The sequence below is a fragment of the Rhagoletis pomonella genome, unplaced genomic scaffold, assembly GCF_013731165.1.
Source record: "Rhagoletis pomonella isolate Grant_MI unplaced genomic scaffold, Rhpom_1.0 Rhpom_scaffold_00004, whole genome shotgun sequence".
NCBI classification, from domain to species: Eukaryota; Metazoa; Arthropoda; class Insecta; order Diptera; family Tephritidae; genus Rhagoletis; species Rhagoletis pomonella.
In genome coordinates, this window is record NW_023458558.1 from 8,344,230 (window position 1) to 8,363,084 (window position 18,855).

The 18,855-nt window shown below is 35.7% G+C and overlaps 1 protein-coding gene across 1 annotated transcript in view; it reads right to left on the reverse strand.

The window, feature by feature from the left end:
- Window positions 1-4,754: 4,754 nt before the first annotated feature.
- LOC118737850 (dedicator of cytokinesis protein 1) overlaps window positions 4,755-18,855 on the reverse strand; it is a 29,056-nt gene continuing 14,955 nt past the window's right edge. Inside the window, exons 13-23 of the mRNA XM_036468640.1 lie at window positions 15,687-15,800; window positions 10,894-11,734; window positions 9,759-10,807; window positions 9,260-9,533; window positions 9,077-9,189; window positions 8,894-9,009; window positions 8,727-8,813; window positions 8,169-8,247; window positions 7,904-8,080; window positions 7,528-7,684; window positions 4,755-6,803 (exon numbers count right to left, since the gene is read on the reverse strand). Coding sequence (XP_036324533.1) covers window positions 6,511-6,803; window positions 7,528-7,684; window positions 7,904-8,080; window positions 8,169-8,247; window positions 8,727-8,813; window positions 8,894-9,009; window positions 9,077-9,189; window positions 9,260-9,533; window positions 9,759-10,807; window positions 10,894-11,734; window positions 15,687-15,800 — 3,300 coding nt within the window. The 3' untranslated portion in view covers window positions 4,755-6,510. The remainder of the gene's footprint in view (window positions 6,804-7,527; window positions 7,685-7,903; window positions 8,081-8,168; window positions 8,248-8,726; window positions 8,814-8,893; window positions 9,010-9,076; window positions 9,190-9,259; window positions 9,534-9,758; window positions 10,808-10,893; window positions 11,735-15,686; window positions 15,801-18,855) is intronic.

The following is an 18,855-nucleotide window of genomic DNA, read 5'->3' on the forward strand; positions in this document are numbered from 1 at the left end:
TTAATACGAACTATATTTCATTGGTCCCCTCATTGCATTTTTTAGGGGTTTTGGGCGGACCTATAAATTATGGTTACAACGAAATAATGGTTAAATAAACAATTGGGTATTATTATTGGGAATTTTCTGCAGAGAAACAGAGTTTCCAATCGAAAAATATTGGTTTTTAAGAACTATTGCTACGAAAAGTTGTTTTTCCCCCATATAAAATACTTATAAAACTTTAAATATTTTTTGATTTCAAATTCTCCTCGAGACGAAACCCGATCCGACTGTAAATGTCGGAGATGTAACGAAAAATGTAAGAAGGCGATCCCTATGTTCAGCCAAAAAAAAATTGTTGTTTTCGAATGGCCTTGCAAAAATCTTAATATTCGAAGGCGTACGGCGAATTTTTTTCTAGTACATACAACAATGGCCAAAATATAAATTTGGACGCGACATTATAGCAAGCTTTGACTATTTTTTTCTTTGGTTTATTTAATGTTTATTATTGTTTCCATATTACCTTATAAAAACCATATAAATCCAAATTACAGACGTTGTGCAAAAATTATAAAAATTCTGCAAAATTTTTCCAAGGTAGGCAGTTTTGTAGCCTATTAAATTTTAGAATATTAATTTACAAGTCTGGCTTTTTTTGCTAAAGGCGCTGTTAATTTTCTTCGATAAAAAAAAAAGGTGTATGGAAAAAATGCGGAACACCGTCAGCAAGAAATAATTCGCAAAAATCAACTCGAATTCTTAACCGCTTGAAATTTGAACAATATTGTACTAAAATTTAAAGCGCTACAAAATTGCATATCCGCATTTTTTCTAGAAATTCTGTTTAAAAAGTATGCAATTTTGCTGACAATTTTTTAAACTATATTTTTGTAAAAAAAAAAATTAATTAAAAATAAATAGTCAACACTTTTAAAGAAGTAATGTCCCTAAGTATGTATGTATGTAGCCACCACTGTACTTAAATTTATACACGTAATACATATGGTCACTAAACGCGAATAGAATAAAGATGCGAGCTCAAAAGTTGACCGCGAAAAAGGACGCATACCAAAAAAAAAAACTTCAGCGAAGAAAGACTCTTAACATAGTTGACGGGTGTAACAGTATGTTTGCGGGTGTAACAGTGTGTGAATTCCCAAAGAGTTGTTGGCGAATGATGCTGTAGTTACAGTCCTTGGCCAAGTATAAATTTATTTCTACGCATCTTTCTTCGTAATATTTTTTTTACGCGTCCTTTTTCGACGTCAAAACACTAGCGCGTATTTATTCGTGTCTAGTGACGATATGCACATACATTTATAAGCTTTATGTAATTTTTCGCCTTTTCTTTATGTGTTCAACAATATAAGGTGTACACCGCTTAAATATTCACAGATACATACATATGTTTTAAGCACATTTAAATAAAACTAAATAAAAGTTTATCATTCGATAATGAAACACAGTATTTTTATTTTAATGGAAGTCCTTTAGACGCAGCTGATGCGGCGATTTTACTGTTAATTCTTTTGGCAGTAAATACGATTTACATATTTTTAAGTTACATTTTATGTTGTTGCAGCTCTGATAGTTTCTTGATGCACAGCTGCTAACGATCAACTGATTAAATATTAGAGAAATTGCATAAATACTAGTTTTTTATTGCATTTGATTTACCAGCGGGGATCAATATATGTACATACATATGTATGTAGAAGTTTGCAACAATTTGTAAAAATTGGTACATATTTACAGAACAAACCCAGTATATAATGGTATATAAGGGTGGTATTATCACTTGCGAAGCAAATGAATTTGGCGAAGCGAATGGTTTGGCGAACGCAACTTAAATATGCATTAAAGTCCAAAATCCTTTAGCAAAGGGTAGACTGGCTCTGATTTTCTCGGCGTTTGTTAGCTATGCTGCAGTGTCTGTAATCTACTTTAGTATCACCGCTCAACAGAAAGTGAAACCTAGAACACCGAATGTCAGATTCAAAGTGAATCTGACCGAAATTCACATGGAAGAAAATTGCAGAACCTGCTTGATTGTCACCATTTTCTTCATCAAACATATCGCACGTTTAATAATAAAGACATGTTATTGAAAATTATCGTTTTTGGAGATTTCATCATGCAATTAATTAATAAGCTTGGTAAGGCAAATAAGTTCAACCTAATAGATGAGGAAACTTCCCAAAAATGGCGAAGATATGTATGTGTCTTTCCATATGTCTCTTGGTATACCAACTGTAGGATTGATCAAACTTTGATTGCATTTTCCCACAAAGTTTAAATTTTGAAAAAATTCTGTATGTTATTATATGTGCGACACCCAAAACCTACTGCTACAAAACATCTGTCTCACCCGTTACAGCGATTACTAGCAAGAGTCGCCTCGAGAGCCCAGAGCAAACAGTCGAGATTTAGGAAAAAAAAGCAGGAAATTCGTTTACATGGACACGATCAAGACATACGGTGGTCGAAAAAATTATAGCCGCACCTCTTTTTGACAAGTCTTAACATTTTATTTTTGTTTTTTTTTTTAATTTTGGTTTTTTTTTTGTATAAAAGTATAGTTCACTAGTTTGCGCTCACCCGCTTCGCTGAGTGTATGAAATGTCTGCGTGTAACAATAGGTGTAATTTATTTCAATTAAACATATTTAACATATTTATTTAAACATAGCCAAAATAGATTTTGACATTTTTTAAACCCCCTTCCAAAATATTTTCAACCTAAAACTTTCTTAAACGTCTTTCGTCTGACACCAATATTGTGATATGTATTTTAATTCTCTACATAATTCCCCTAATTCAAGTTGAATTTAACTTTTCAAGACGGTGGCAATGCTCCTTAATGTAATTAAGAAATAAAACTATTTCAAAACTATTTCGATAAATACCCATATTGTAATAATTTATTTAACTTATTGAATAATTTGGTGGTAGCCCTCTTCAAATGCCAAAAAAATATCTAAATATTTAAGCTAAAGATTGCTTAACCCTCTTTCGTTGATCCTTTTACTTGTGTACAATTTAATTTAATTCGATAATTAATTTCTTAGCAAGATTCTGAGAATGCAGTTTTTAGCTCATTGAATTCTAGTAGAATAAAGTGCAAGATTTAAATTTCTAAAAATTACGGTTGACTTGTTAGAACTGGAACCGAGGACGTACCGACGAGCGATCAATGGCATTCATAGGGAGTCGGTCAGCACCTATCACGGTTGCCGGCCTATGAATGCCATGATCGGAGCCTGTTGAAACTGCCCGTTTCTGGGCCCTCCCGTTAGATGAGCTCGACGACAACGATTGAGGGGCAAACCGAAATAGGTGGGGCTTAGTGATGCCGCTTCAACAACAACAGCAATCGAAAATGGAAATTCAAAACTGCTTTGGGAAAACTCCGGAACAGATCTACCTGCACGGATGATTCTTTTATTATTTGAATTTTTAGTATATCGAGCCCTACCCGCCAAAAGGGGCGTAAGCGACAAAAAGGAAATTTTTCAGCAGGCGTTTTTTTATCAACCATGCAATACCGTATATACTAACGTGAAGGTCAATGGACAAGTTACGTTTGGTGTTGAGGGGGCGAGGTTGCGCTTTGCGCATTCTTAGATATCGTAAGAGCCTTTGACAACACCTCACACGAGGCAGTAGATCAAGCTCTAGAGAAGAGGTGGAGGTGGATCGGAACCATGCTACGGACCAGATTAGCAGATGGTCTGGAACGGCGAGTCTCAACATCAACCCCGCCAAAGCCGCCATCATCCCGTTTACAAAGAGAAGGAACCTCCCAGGTATATACCCTAGAACACTGGGAGGTATAGAGCTAGAAATGTGCAATGAAGTAAAATATCTGGGGCTCATTTTTGACTCCAAAGTTTCATGGAAAAATCACGTTGAGTACGCTGAGGCAACAAAGCGACCTGGAATAAGACAATCTTAGAGAACACCTTCAAGGCCCACATCCAAAGGTGGTTCACAGATGGCTCAAAACCGACAAAGGGATAGAAGGAGGAATATTCGGCCCTAGGGCTGAGATCCCCATTCCCCTGGGTGTGGAAATTCTTCTCTCTGGGGGAAAACACCCCGGCCGGGTCACCAAGGCCTACAGGGAAACGAGGAGGCTGACAGGCTAGCAAGAGAGGCCGCAGCCAGTAGACCCATAAGCCCTGAATCCTCCCTTGCATTGGGACCTCACACCATTTAGGAATAGTTATGAGCGGAAGAGCGAAGGCCAATAAGAGCCTTTGGGAGAACACGCCTGGACTAAGACACAATTTTTTTGCATTAACGAAAACAATTTTGATGATTTAATTTTTTTAACTCATTTACAGGTTTAGAAATAAAAGAGGCTGATGCTTTGGCTTGATACATTTCTAAAAAAACACCCTGAATTCTGCTGAATCGAAGAGCAAGCTCGTTCGACGTGTTGTCCCGGATATAGCGCTTAACCTCAAAAGCAGTAGTCGATCGAGCGAACAAGCTATATCGGCAACGAAAAACCAATATATATGTAGATTATTTCAACGCGACCATTCAAATTTCATTTTAAGACAGTTCTTTTTTTTATCAGCAAATCACAAGTTCGGTATTTGGAAGTTCCTACGCGCATATCTTTGTTTGTTTACCTAAACTTTACAGGGCGGCCAACATTGCCGATCTTAATGAATTGGACTTGCAATTCATAATCGCTTTTGAAAAATATAATGAACTTCTGGTTAATAAATAGACACAAGTATTTTGTTTTTTTATTGCGTGTGACTTGTCGTTTTATTTAAATTTAATAAATCTTTGGTGAACATATAAATTAAAAAAATTTACATTAAACAAAGATAAGGCCTATGTATATACTTGAGTTGTCGTTGCAAAATTGACAAATAAAATAAACTTAAAATATTTCTTTTTACTCAACATATTTGAGTACGGTGTGCATTAGGTACTACAAATGAAATATTATTTAGCGAATAATTACGATAAATTAAAACTGATTGAATGTATGTAGATAAGGCAACATAATCGATTGCATTTCTGTGCAAAATACTTCAAAAATATTTAACATGACCAACGATTGCGGCCTGCTTGATTGTTTCCTGTCTATATTGTTTTGTTTTATAAAAAATTGTAAATTTTATGCCATTGTAAATGTTTTTGTAGAAAAAACACAATGTCCTAAAAATCGTGTATAGGTATGCACTTACATATGTAAAACTTCAACTTAAGCTAATTCATATTTTGCTAAACATACATACATTTGTGTGTATAAAAACGAAATTTTTCAAAATTTATATTTTACAATATTAATTGAAAATATGTATGTACGTATGCAGATTTGCACTTGTGCGCTTATTTAGTAAGATTTGTTGTTTGCTTTATAATTAGAATATTTATTTTTTAAATCTTATAAAATTTAAAAGTATGTGTAAATAGATGCACTTGTATAAATAGTGTTTGTTTACAATGTCAAAAAATTTAATTAATGCGTGGCACTTCTCTCATAAGAAATAACAAATCAATCGGTGTTTTTATGTACGTATGTATGTAAGTGCAGGTATTTCCGTTCAACATTTTTTTGTGCGGCAACAAGTTCATTGCATTTTCTTGTTTATTTTATGTTAAAAGTTTTACCTTCTCTATTTAAAAATAAGTTTTAACATTTTTTTTTTTGTTTCACACGAAAACTGAATCATGCTGCAATAAATTCAGTTGAAGTATGTTCTTCGAAACCGTTAATTGGCTTGTGGAGGTCGTCATACTTAAACTAAAGAAGTATTAACTACTACATATATATAATTGCATCAATACTTTTGTAGATGAACATCATTAATTGAAATAACCTTAACTAAAATTTTAATTAAAAGGTATATGGGTTTACAAGAAACACATGATTGCGCTTGTATGCGTATACTTAATAATTTAGGAAGACCAATAGTTATTATTGAATAATTAGTTAGCTAATACCGATGATATTCGCAAGCGAATATGTTATACTAGTAAACGTGTCAGTTTACAATTTGACTGCTTACGCGTTTCATTGGTACCACGAATATGTCAAATAAAACTTCTACTACTCTCTCTAAACTTTCTACTTAATATCAATCATTGCATTAAAGTACTGCATATATAAATATTGCTGCTATCATCGGTATGCGTGTTCGTATCGTTCTAATAATTGTGTACTCGGCAAAATGCTGGCGATACACTCTTCTCCCCGCCCCGCTTTTCCTAAGCTGCGACAGAAATTTATTCTATCCTCGCAATTTTCGTTATTTTTCTTATTATATTTTTTGGCACTTATTTGTTATTATTGCTGCGGTTACACATCAATTCCTTCAGCTCACGTGCGTATGTCGAACTGACCATTTACTAGTTGCATAATCATATAATCACACATCCACTGTACGCACTCAAATATCAATTTTTTTGTATGGCTTCACTTTCACAGCGTTTATTACTTCTTTACTAATCGTTCTTGTTCATTATTTTAGCAATTTTCCCACTCTCTACTACACCGGAATTATGGAATGTGTTTGCTATTGCGCGAGGGTTTTGGCGGTGGCGTAGGTGGCCGTTTTTCGGCGAGCACGAAATTTCTGGCCTCAACATATTCGTACGCACTGTTTGTAATACTGGTGTGTTGTACGGTAGTAGTGCTGGTGGTGATTGTGCTGGGACTAACTGGAGTCAAAGGGAAACAATTGGGATTCCAATCAATACTGTAGTTAAAACTGCTAAAATCGGTTGAATCGCGAGTTTTGGCTGGTAGTGGGGGTGGTATTAGGTCCTCCTCCGAAGTAGAATCTGTTGTATCTGAAAATTTGGAAGTTAATAATTTGTTTTTATTTTGAACGAACTATTTGTGCAAATAGAAAACTAAACTAAGTATATTGTTCTGCTAACCCGAAAAAGTGCCTTAACAAAGTAAATATTGCAAAAGTTTCCCACAAATTGGAATTTTTTGGAAATATTGATGATTGAGTGTATTTTACTCAGGCATTTTGTTAGGAACTTTATGTAGACCATATCTCACCGAAGTTCATTTATTTTAGGCTCAATTTAGTTCAAATTCGCAACGTACGAGTACTTTAGCTAATACATTCGCTATCGGTACCGCTAGATGGCGCCGACACCGAATAATTCATATTTACTCTACGAATTGATTCAAACTTTGGTTCATCAAACCCGATTTTTTCTTAAAACAAAATGCGTGAGTACCAGGTACTCCTGAAATTCGATGTGTAAACATCTGTGTACGGCTTGGCAAAGCATTAGGCGAATCAGTTTTTCGTGACAAGTTTCAAACTATCTTGAAATGACCTCGAAGTTGTCCTAAAATGACAACAAGTCTTGAAACTATTCCTTACTTGTCCCAAAGAGATCCCGAACTAGTCCCAAATGAAAGGCAGAAAAAAATTAATACGAATAACTTTTTCCCCCGCAATGTTGCAAGGGTTGGAGAGAACTCACATACATTTAATTTCTTTCTTTCGATCATATCCTTTCTATAACTCGTTCTTTCGAAATTTTCACTCACCAACAGAATTACGATTGCTGCTATCCGCACCCGACAATGAATGCGCATCAGTACCGGAGAAACCTTTCATGCCAGTAGTCGGTGTGGCGATGCTGGCAGGGCGTGACAAACGTCGTTCCTTTTCCTTCTCAGAACGCAATGGTCGCTTTGTGGTTAACTGGAAAGATGGAAATAATAAATGCAAATACATCCTATATACATCGGTATCTACTAGTTAATAAAAATATTAACACGCTGTTGCTGAATCCATCGATATCCGTGTTTTGGTGAAATCTACGAAAGTACTATCAATGAATGCGTATACTTACTGCGCTGGATTCAGCATCAGCCCCGCTTAAATAGGATTTTCGTTAGAACAATTCATTCCCCAATTTACCTCTTGCGTCAACACTTTCGGATCTGGTGATTTAGCTGTTAAAGAGGAATTGGAGGCGCTTGTTATTGATGCAATCGATGTAATTGACTCCCGTTCGGGTGTTGCCGTTATTGTTGTCAGTGGTGACATATACCACTGACTATTGGCAACTGGTAGGCTCAGCGTTTCACGATCCAACTAAGACATAAATAAAAATATACATAATTAAGCATAACCGATTTGTAAGCAATATAAACCACCAAGCGAGGCAACAAAAATCACAAACCTTTTTCATTGAGCGCCGTTTTGAGGGCGTTTTCTCTTTAGACTTGCTTTTTGTGCTGGGCGAATGGCCGAGGCTAGGTCTGTTGAAGTTGTTGTGGTTGTTGTTGTTGTTGTTGAGGTACGAGATAGAAATAGAAACGAAAGGCGAACAATGCAAAAATAAGCAAAAACAAATAGAAAATAAGGGAAACAAATAAAAAGTCACAAAATCGGCAAACTATGATATAATAAAACCAAATCAACAACAGAAGAGAGTAACAAACCCCCTCAATTCAAAATGGTAAAGCTTAAAAAGATTTTAAAGCAAACTAAAATATAAAAATTAATTTAATTTAATCAGATTTTCAAACTAAAAATGCAGAGCGTAAAGAACGAGGAGTGGAAATTGACATTTAATTGATTAGTAAACAGTTTATTCAAGGGTGATTATTTGTTGGTAGATTTTACGATAAAAAATATGTATGTTGCGTGCTTGGTTGGATTAGATGTGCTAAGTGTTATATGTACTCAATGTCTTATATCGAATATTGCAACTCAATTATTTTTTAGTAGACGTTACCTGGGGTTGAAATTGAAACTCGCGAATGTTGATTTTATCGAACTGGTTTGTGGACGTGTCGAGGAAGTAGATTTCGACAAGCCGCTACTGCGTATGGAAATACAACGAGTACAGTGTGAATAAATGCATACTTCGAAATTGATAACAAACTAATGGCGTATACTTACTCTGACGAGCCCATGCTCGTTTCCGATAAGCGATTATTGCCCTCGAACATGCCAGGTAGGAAGGAGCCATTGCGACGCATAATCACCGACTCGCGATCTAGCTTCAAGTCACAGGTCTACATAGACGAATAATTTGATCTTAGTTCTTAAAATATATCGCATATTCGTTAGGATGTAATTTACCTTCTTGCCATATTTGTTTTCTACACTCGCCTGCATATCAGCGAAGCATTGCTCCATACGTTCATGGAAGAGTTTTAAGCTTTCGGGGGCCTTGTGTTTGTGCAATGTTATGGCTGCAGGGAAGTAAATGAATTGTTAAATGTACATAATTTTATTTACTAAAGACAAGAAGATTTAATATACCAATTTCGAGTAGTGGTATCTGCGAGGCGATTAAGTCTTTTAATTCCTCCACTAGATGTTTCTCCTCGGGGTGTTCATCCAAATAATCAGATGTCAAGAAGGCATCCTCATACTTGTTAAAGCCACCCATGACTGCTGGGTCGACAATGCCATTGATTTTCATGCTAAGCGGATTTATGGCCAATGTTTCATCATTCCTGTGCTCAATAATCAGGTCGCGTATATCCTTATTGGTCTTCTTCATTGTTTCAATAGCCAAAGCGAGGGGTGATATCTGAATGATTAAAAAGTTGCTTGGTATAGGTTCGAGTGGATCAAACAACGTATACACGTTAATTCAATCGCCGATATGACACAGAAGAGGAAGTTTATTAAAAAATATATTTACACATTCGTTTCACACTCATGGATATCTATCGACTATACTACATAGAGTACTTAGTAATCATTTAATAAATTCTGATCGACATCATTGAAATTTACATTAATTTGCCCTTACCTTGAATTTTTTCGTGTCTGCAAGTGGAAACCAGCGCAATATGCCTGGCAGCGGATAACTTGTGGTCATCACTGTTCTTTCCAACCAGAGGCTACGCACATCATCCACGCCACAGCCGTTGCTTTCGCGATAGGGACGTGAGAATTGGAATTTTTGCACATTATTCGATGTAAAATAGTTGACAATTTTGCTTGATACCATCTTTCCTTCGAATTTTATGAAATTCTCATTCATCAGCGGCTCCACCTTATTCACTTGTATGAATTGACCGTCCGCTTGTGTGATATCCTCACCTGGCGCCTCTAGAGTCTGCATGAGTTCTGCTTGTGGATGCTGCACCAAAATGCGCGAACAGAAGTCACTCAAACGCTCATATTCCTCACCCCGAAATATGAATGCCTTATTTTGGAGGAAACGTGGAAAGCCCAGACCATAGAAGCAAACACGGAAATATTCTGATGTGTGGCGCAGCTCATTCAATATTTTCTCATAGAACTGAGCCATCTTTGCTAGCATTTTCGCCAATTTCAAATAGTCATAGATCTCATTCTCATATTCTTGTGCCAGCACTTTGCACATATCGATGGCACACTCGAACATGTGTCCCCTATCGAAGTAGTCTATGATTTCATAGTAGAGCGCCTCTTTGAGTTCGCGATGCGTGCGACACGCCATATGCCGATGGGAGCGCAAGAGGGGCGACAATTCTGTGTCGTTCCATTGCAACAACTCTGTGTGCAGTTTCAGTGTGAAAGCGGCCTCAGTGTAGTTGTTGAACTCCATATGCAGGTCGCAAAGCTTGTACACGTATCGTATGTACATCTCTTTGCGATTCACCTGCGAGTAGAATTGCAGCAGCGAGAATGTACAAGCCATGCGATTCTCCTTGCTCTCGTCCTGTATGATGCAGCGATACTCGAGTAGGCGTTCAATAAGCTTTGTCACCATATTCACAAATTTTGTGCCCTCGATATTAAGTATATTGTGCGCCTGACACTTCTCCATCATAATGCATTGAAAGAGGTCCTTGTAGTCGGCGTCTCCTTTGCCTGGTAATAACATTAGAATTATTAGAAAAAAAAAAAAATGCAAAAAACAATACGACCAAATTCAGTTTTGAACGCGAATCACTTACCTGCACCAATCAGTATATCCAATTTTTCGATCATTTCCGTTTCGAATTCGTTAAAGTTCGCCTTGTAATGCAAATGATTGCGCTTCGTATCGCCATAGCTGTTGGGCAGCATTTTCGAGCTATAATACTCACACTGCATCATATCGAAAAAGATGGGTATGGTCGCTTTACGCAGCTCCACCTCTGGTATCATGCTCATTTCGAGTATCGGCTCAACCAGCTGGGGTACGAATTTCGGCTTGTGCTCGCCCAACTGGAACCACATCTTACGTATCTCCTGCGCGGTGTCCTTGCGTATGTCGCGGTACCGAGCGAAGATGACTTGCCGTTTGTTGTCATTGAAGTCGTTTAACTGCAACGGCGACTGGATAAGGAATGCTATGGAGCACTGGAAGAAATTCGACCACACTTGCTTCTCGAAGGGATCGAAAAAGTGATCGATGATGACTACGGAAATGTGTTGCAACGAGCGCAGTATAACCGTATTTTGGTGCATTATCATATCCATCCAATCGCGTGAGAAAACGGGCTTCTGATGTGGCGATACGAGTTCTTCGAATACTAAAAGTATTTCAATGATGAAATCTTGCAGCTCAAAACGATTGTTCAGATGCTTAACGAAGATATCGTAGTGTGCGGCATCCATGCGCTGCAGGATGCCCAACATGATGGCCACCAGATTGCCGACTAGTTGGTTTTCGCGATCGAGTGCGTGTGAAGTCTTGATGATGGTGCGCAGTAGAATAAGCATTATGTCACGCACATCGTTGTGCGTCTTGCCAATGTCCTTGCGGTACAAAAGGCGTAGAATATTGTTCATTATGATAATACATTCGTTGACCTGTTGCAAGAGGGAAGAGTGTGAGACCAAGAAAAAACGAATGGATTAGATGAAAAAAAAAAACAAAGGAAGGTCTTATTTTAGGTGCATTGATCGGTGACCTTTAACAGCGATCTAAAACCAATCTATAGCCGCTAACTCTTATTCCCTGATTGAGCATCATTTTTTCTTAATCAAATACATAGTATGTAGGGACGTTTACGCAGTTCATTTTCAGTGACATATTTTTGGATATCGCATATATTATGGTCATTTTCGTCAACAAGCAAATTTATTATGAAAAATGAAAAGTTTTAGAATAAAAATGTATCAATACATCCTAAAACCCTTTGAGCAAAGATAGCAGGAATGTTGAGATTTTAATCAACAAAAAAAAAAAAACAGTTTCGATAAAAAAATTGATACATTAAACTAAAGAACTAAGCAATCGCTTTTTCGGTTCTCGATTTATTGAAATAAATTTAAGAAAAAGGTCTGACATTTTAAGAAAAGGCAATTGCTTGGGTCTTATTCACAAAGCCCAATGACTATTTTTATTAACGTAAGTTTTAATGTCCAACATTGTCAAAAAACTTTGTCATTTAACGTCTACTGGAAATTCAGCATGAGTCCAAGGCGAATTCATATAAGGTGGTATCAATTCAACAAATACAACAATTACTTGTATTTTGTTTTTGCTTTTAGCTGGTGATTGTATTTTCTGTCGCCCTTTTTCATTCGGAGAAGAATAGCTGAAATTTGACAATCACTCTCACGTTTTCCCTCACTCACTAGCAAAATATAAAAATTTGACAATCAAACGCTACACACAGCTGATTAAACAACACCACCTTATATAAATTCGCCTTGCATGAGTCTTTATTCAGATGTCATTTTAAATGCCATTTTTTGTTTGCTATTTCTTTTCTTGGTAGAAATTAGCCAAATACAGAACTTTATTCAAATATGAGTTTGAATAAAGGTCTGATCTCGAATTTTGGAAAGAAGGCAAGCACATGTGGAAAAGGAGTCTTGAGGTTTTTATGTTGATAAGAATGAAATTTCGATCAATATTACTTCTACTACTACTACTTAAAAAAAGGTCTGAAACGAACTCGACTGTTAGTTACATGATTTGGCAACATGGATCCTAATCATAAGTGATAGGCTTTCGGCCTTTCAACTGCGAGATTAAATCATGTCTAGCTCTTGATTGCATGGAGTAACCTTAATCCTCTACAATGACATCAAACTATTGTGAATACCAGGTCATATCGGAATGGAGGAAAACGAAGTACCTGACAAATTAGAGGCCACTATTACAACGGGTCTTGAGCCTTCAATAGCGGAGAGCCCAAATAGAGAAAGCTACTAAGAGTAAATCTCAAGCAAAGCTCATAAGAGCTCCGCCAGCGTTCCCAAGACAGTCGGGTCTACATAACCGGAACGACCCAGATTTATATCTGGCCACTCCAGCAACACTCCCCAAAAAGTCTTTGGGGAATTTGTATGCTGCTACAACAACAACAACAACAGAGCTCCGGCAGATACAGGGCCTAGTGGGAGGATATAGTATTAGGATATTTCCACTCCCAGTCAGTTTAAAGAAAAAATTTTACTTACAGCCCCATTCGATCATCCCCGAACAATCTTTGTCGCTTTTGTGATTTGCTCGAAGACACACCATCGGCCTTTCACGCTGAATGTGATGCCGTTTCTATCGCTAAATGAGCATTGTAACATTGAAGAAGCTTTTTCACTCCATCCGAACCGAAATAGCGATGCGCCAAACACAACCATAGTTTAGTTTAAAAAAAGTAAGGGGAAATGTCAACAAAGAATTGGGAGAAATTACTTGAGTTTATACTGTGAAATACCCGGAAAGAATTTTTATGGATTACAAGCGTGTATCAATCGTTCGTTGGTCAAATGGAATTTATATCTGAAAAAATTGTCACATTTTAACAACCTTAGAAATAATCGTATAATTTTTTTATTTGAAATTCCTTCTTTTTATTTATGTTTTTTCCCTAAATATGATTTAATTACATATTTACTTTTAAGGTAGCAATCAGAGGCTAAACCGGTCATAAGATTTATAGATATTCGGATACGTGTGGCATTAAGCATAGATCGGCTTAATTTGAAAAAAATTTAGCTTTTTATTCTATTGACTGCATAACGAATGTGTATTGATATTTCGAGTTGCAACGAAATGACAAGAAACAAACTTAATGACAGCTTTTATTGCAAGTAAAACTTTTGCCATTTAATTCGAAGTGGAAATCCGGCATTATGGAAGTTCTAGTAAATATTGAGTTAAAAGTCTTGATTTCTTGAAAAAATAAATTACTAAAATAGTCGTTGCCCAAATGAAAGTTAAGCGCAATTACCAGGTAAGCCTAAAATTAACTAAATCAAATTACATACATACGTATAAATATATAAGCAAAGCTTAAACGAAAAGCCAAGAGCAGAAAGTATAGAATGTATCATATATTTATGTAAACGATGTTTGCTGATTGTATTTGCGAGTATATGCAAATATTTCTGAAGAACTAAGTATTGAAGTAAATTAAGCAGTGATTACCAGGGTTGCTTCTCAGGTGTTGAAAATTTTTAAAACGAAAGCGACAATGTCAAATCTGACAGATGTTACAATATTTCATACTTAAGTAGTAACCCGTGTACTCTCTGTTCCCCAAAATAAGCAAGTAGTATAAGAATATAGCTTAAAAAGCAAAACAATAAAACATATCCTGCCCAGGCTTTACATTTTACAAATAAATACCAAACTCTACATACAATGTTTTCTGTGTACGTCTGGAAGCGTTGTGGCAACAAATGAACAAACGAACTGACATAAACCTAACTATATCTGTGCCCGTCAATTAAAGCGCTATTTCATAGGGTTCTCAAACAATATTTTAACGATTAACTAGCCACAGGTGTAGTTTAAGTTGCACCTAATAGAATCTTAATAAAAATATAAAATTTTGCAAGGGAAACTTATAATTTTTTTAATTTATGGTCAAACCTGCTTAGTAAGACAAGCTACTTTAATTAACAGGCTTAGATATTTCGTTGCGAAGTACCCTACCAGAACATATTAAGTCGAAAATTTCCAACACGAACATTGCCAGTAAAAAAATTAGATCATCCAAATATTAATTTTAGATCGCTTATTCGCGTGCAATGGATTACTACACAAATCTCCGATCCATCTGCATTTTACACTCCTTTTTAACAATGCATGTCCTTACGGGCGAGACGCACTCCTTTTGAGCTCCTAACGGAAGACAGAACGGAAATATTCTTTTGAGCCTTTTTGACCTACGAAACGAAAACAAAGGAAGTCATCTTCCTATATTCGTCAACTCGTTTAATACTTCAAAACGGATTCAATAAGTATGGAATAATACAATTTTCGGAGAAAAAAAAATGCCTCGCTTAACGCGGCGCCAAATGGTTGAACAAGTTATTTATTACTCCTTTATTGTTCGATTTTGGTATTAATCCATACATTTTTACACTCGGTTAGAAGAGTAGAGAAATTCACACGTACATTAAAATGCACAATAGTATACGGTATCATTTTTACGAGGTAAAATACCCATAAATAATGGGTATTACTCTGGTATTTACCCAGTCTGTTCTGGTAGGGGTACCAACAGATCAAAGTGTTTTTTTTTTTTAATACATGTAGATGTGGGATGTATGTATGTATTACAAAACAAAAGCAAACCGAATTGAGGCATCCCCACTGGAAAATTACAACAAAAAAAACCCCCCATACATTCACCTCACCCATCGCGCTTGCTGTGTTACATACGTTTGCTGCTTCCTAATCCATTTGTGCGAAAATACAAGTAACACGTAGTACATACATACGCCTTTACGTGCTCAAATTATAATTTTGTAATCTTTTTTCTATTTGTATTTATTGCGGCTGTAGTAAGTTTATTATTTTTACCTTTTGTTTGGCAGTTGTTTCACGTGTGTGCAGGTGTGATTTTAATTGTCCGAGGACTTTTGCTGCTTTCGAGAGATTCTTTTCTTGTTGCCATATATCGGATTTCGAGTCGCCCTAGACAATTTGATACACAAAACGTTTTGCAAAAAGCGAATACACAAAGTGTTTCAAATACATAGATTAACGAATGAACACGTTACAGGTAAACACAAAATATGTATGGATGTAAGTATGTAGTTGTGTGCATGTATGTTTGTATGTATGTATGTAAATCAGTAACTGCTGTGCTGATGTACACCATGGCACTCACATACATATATTGTCTTGCAAGCGGAAATTAGTGAAGTTAAAACCAAAAAAAAAATATATAAATAATAATAATAATTAGAAAAAGTAATTTGAAGTATGTACCCACAACTAAAATTATGTAATTATATGGGGTGAATTTTGTGCGCATTCAAATTAAGAGATGATTATTATCATTATGTTTTGTTGCATGTAAAAAAGATAATTGCAAAAAAAAAAAAAATTAAAAAAAAATTATCTAGTTACTAGAAGATTTAAAAACAAAAATGTATAAATGCATATATTGCACTCCGTAAATTAAAGAAACTATACCCAAGTTTTATGTATTAATTTTATGAGTTTTAAGTATGCAAATGAGAAGTGGTGAAATTGCTGATGATTTCGATATGCAGTGATGTATTTGATGTTTGTGGGTGGTGGTGACAAAGGTGCAACTGTAATTTACAACATACATGTATAGTATATGTATCTATAGGTGATTTTGCCAAAGCAAACTGTACCGCGTGCACAACAACTACACCAAATAATTTATATAACTAAAGAGAGATAATAAAAACATATAACACCCGAAACAAAACCACCTCAAAAACTAAGGAGAAAACACAAACTGAATGACAAAAAACTAAGATATATCTACAAATACATACCTAACACGAAAAAGGCTTAGTGGATCTTGAAACGTTTGTTGAACAGGAAAAAAATTATTTGATATTTCAAATCTTGCAATTTTATATTTTTAACGGCATCCTTTGGAGATTAAAAAAAAAGTGGAAATCGCTACAAAGAAAATCTAAATCTAAGCTTTAGATCACCTTGCATTTAGATAACAATGACCAAGCTGCTATTAGTTCTGAAAATATTCGATTTCTCACCAAATCTAACAAAAATTCATAACCGGGGGCCATACCCCTATCTGCATATGAACATCGACTAGCGAATGGTAGATGGAAAAGGGAGCACATATACAAGTGGGATGACAAGAAAAATCTGGACTGCTTTCAATTTAAATATAATAGATCTGACTTTGATCTCAATTCATAACCTTATATGGAAACGCACCCTAATAAGCGAATGCGCTATCCTAGAGCTGAAAGGACGAGGAAGAGAAGAACCGTTCCCACGACAGTCGGGTCTACGTAACCGGAACGACCCAGATTTATATCTGGCCAAGGACTGTCACTCCAGCAACACTCCCCAAAAAGTCTTTGGGGAATTTGTATGCTGCTACAACAACAACAACAGGAAGAGAAGAAGAGTCTCAAGCTTTTCTCTCTCAGTGCCTTGCTCCAGCCTCCATAATTTTTTTTATTTTATTTTTACTTTTTAATAATATCTGTGGACATATGACAAAACAACCTCTTTCAAAATTACACATTTTTCAGGAGAGCAAAAAAACATATTAAATGCTCTCCATAGCATAAGATTCTTACAATTAAGGAAACATTTTTGTTAAAACTGGACACGTATCAATAAACAAGCATTTTTCAATAAATTTTATTTATTTTAAATATATAAATTAGTCAAATTCAGTCAAATGCTCTTTCAAACAAAAAATCATCTTATCCCATGCAAGTTATTTAGTCAAATTGAGTTTAAGTAAAATAGTAAATGGGGTTTTGCCTTGGCTCAATACAAGTTTATTTGAGAAAGCAACTTTTTTAAAATATGCATTTGGCAAATTAAATGCAAATCGCCGAAATTGCACAGACGATAAATAGAGACAAGTTCTTTTGCTATAACTTTTCCGTTTGAAATTTATTTAAATTCCAACGTATTCGAAAGAAGATCTTTTGTCAAATGCAATTTCGAAAAAATGAGAAAGAAATTCATTATAGGATATATTAAAGGTCATATTAATATGGCGGTAGGACAGAAATACGCGCATTGATAATTCATGCATACGATAGAAATCTTGGAAAATGGTCTTATCTCGAGAGAAATATCCGCAGATATGTACATACCTATGTACGACCGAATTTCAATTAGAATGGCAATGGCGTTATGGAATTGGCAAAGGTTGAACCGTTTAGTCGGCATCGATATCGGCTAGTATCGGCACAAATATTCGACATCGGCATCGCCCTATTTTGGCCGATTATTTGAGCTTTCTTTTCACCATGTATAGTACTTTATTCAGGTGAATTCTCTGTTTTAGCCTCAAATTTTATCTGCTATAAAAGTGAAGAAATTATTATATTTCAGCACTGGCAGCTGATTTTATTAGCAGCGGCATCGGCAAACTTAAAAATAATCTATTCCCGTCGAATTTCATAAGACGAACTTCGTCGTCGATTTGATTGTGTGCAATCGCGTATACTTCAGTGTGTTGTAATTTTGACAGGACAGCGTACTTTTTTCCGACGAAGTTCCCCCGTCAGCGAATTTATTTTGTTGATACTTATACTCTGAGAAAACTATGTAATTTCGACTATTGATATAAAAACGTAGCTTATAAAAAAAAGAGTAAGAACAGAACCGCATGACCAATCGGTTGGAATTTGACCAGCCTTCTGAGACCGAATTACTGATCAGAAAAGGGTTGGCTTGTGAAAATAATTTACTATTTGTTCCTTTTAGTAGTGAAATGGAGGATTTTTCGCACTATTTCCTCCTTTTAGTAGCAGAATGATACACTTTAGCTGCAGATGCGTGCAAAGGAGTAAAATAAACTTATTGCGAGCAATCCTTGCCCTGTTTGCTTTTAGAATGAAGAATAACATGCATTTAACAAAAATTTGGCAAAAATCTCAGAGGAAAGAAGAAAGTTTTGTAAAATATTTGAAATTTTGTAAAATAAAAAAACCCGGACTTTTACAGCCGCATTCAAGAGTCGTTTAATGAATACTTAAGGCGTTCCTCAGTA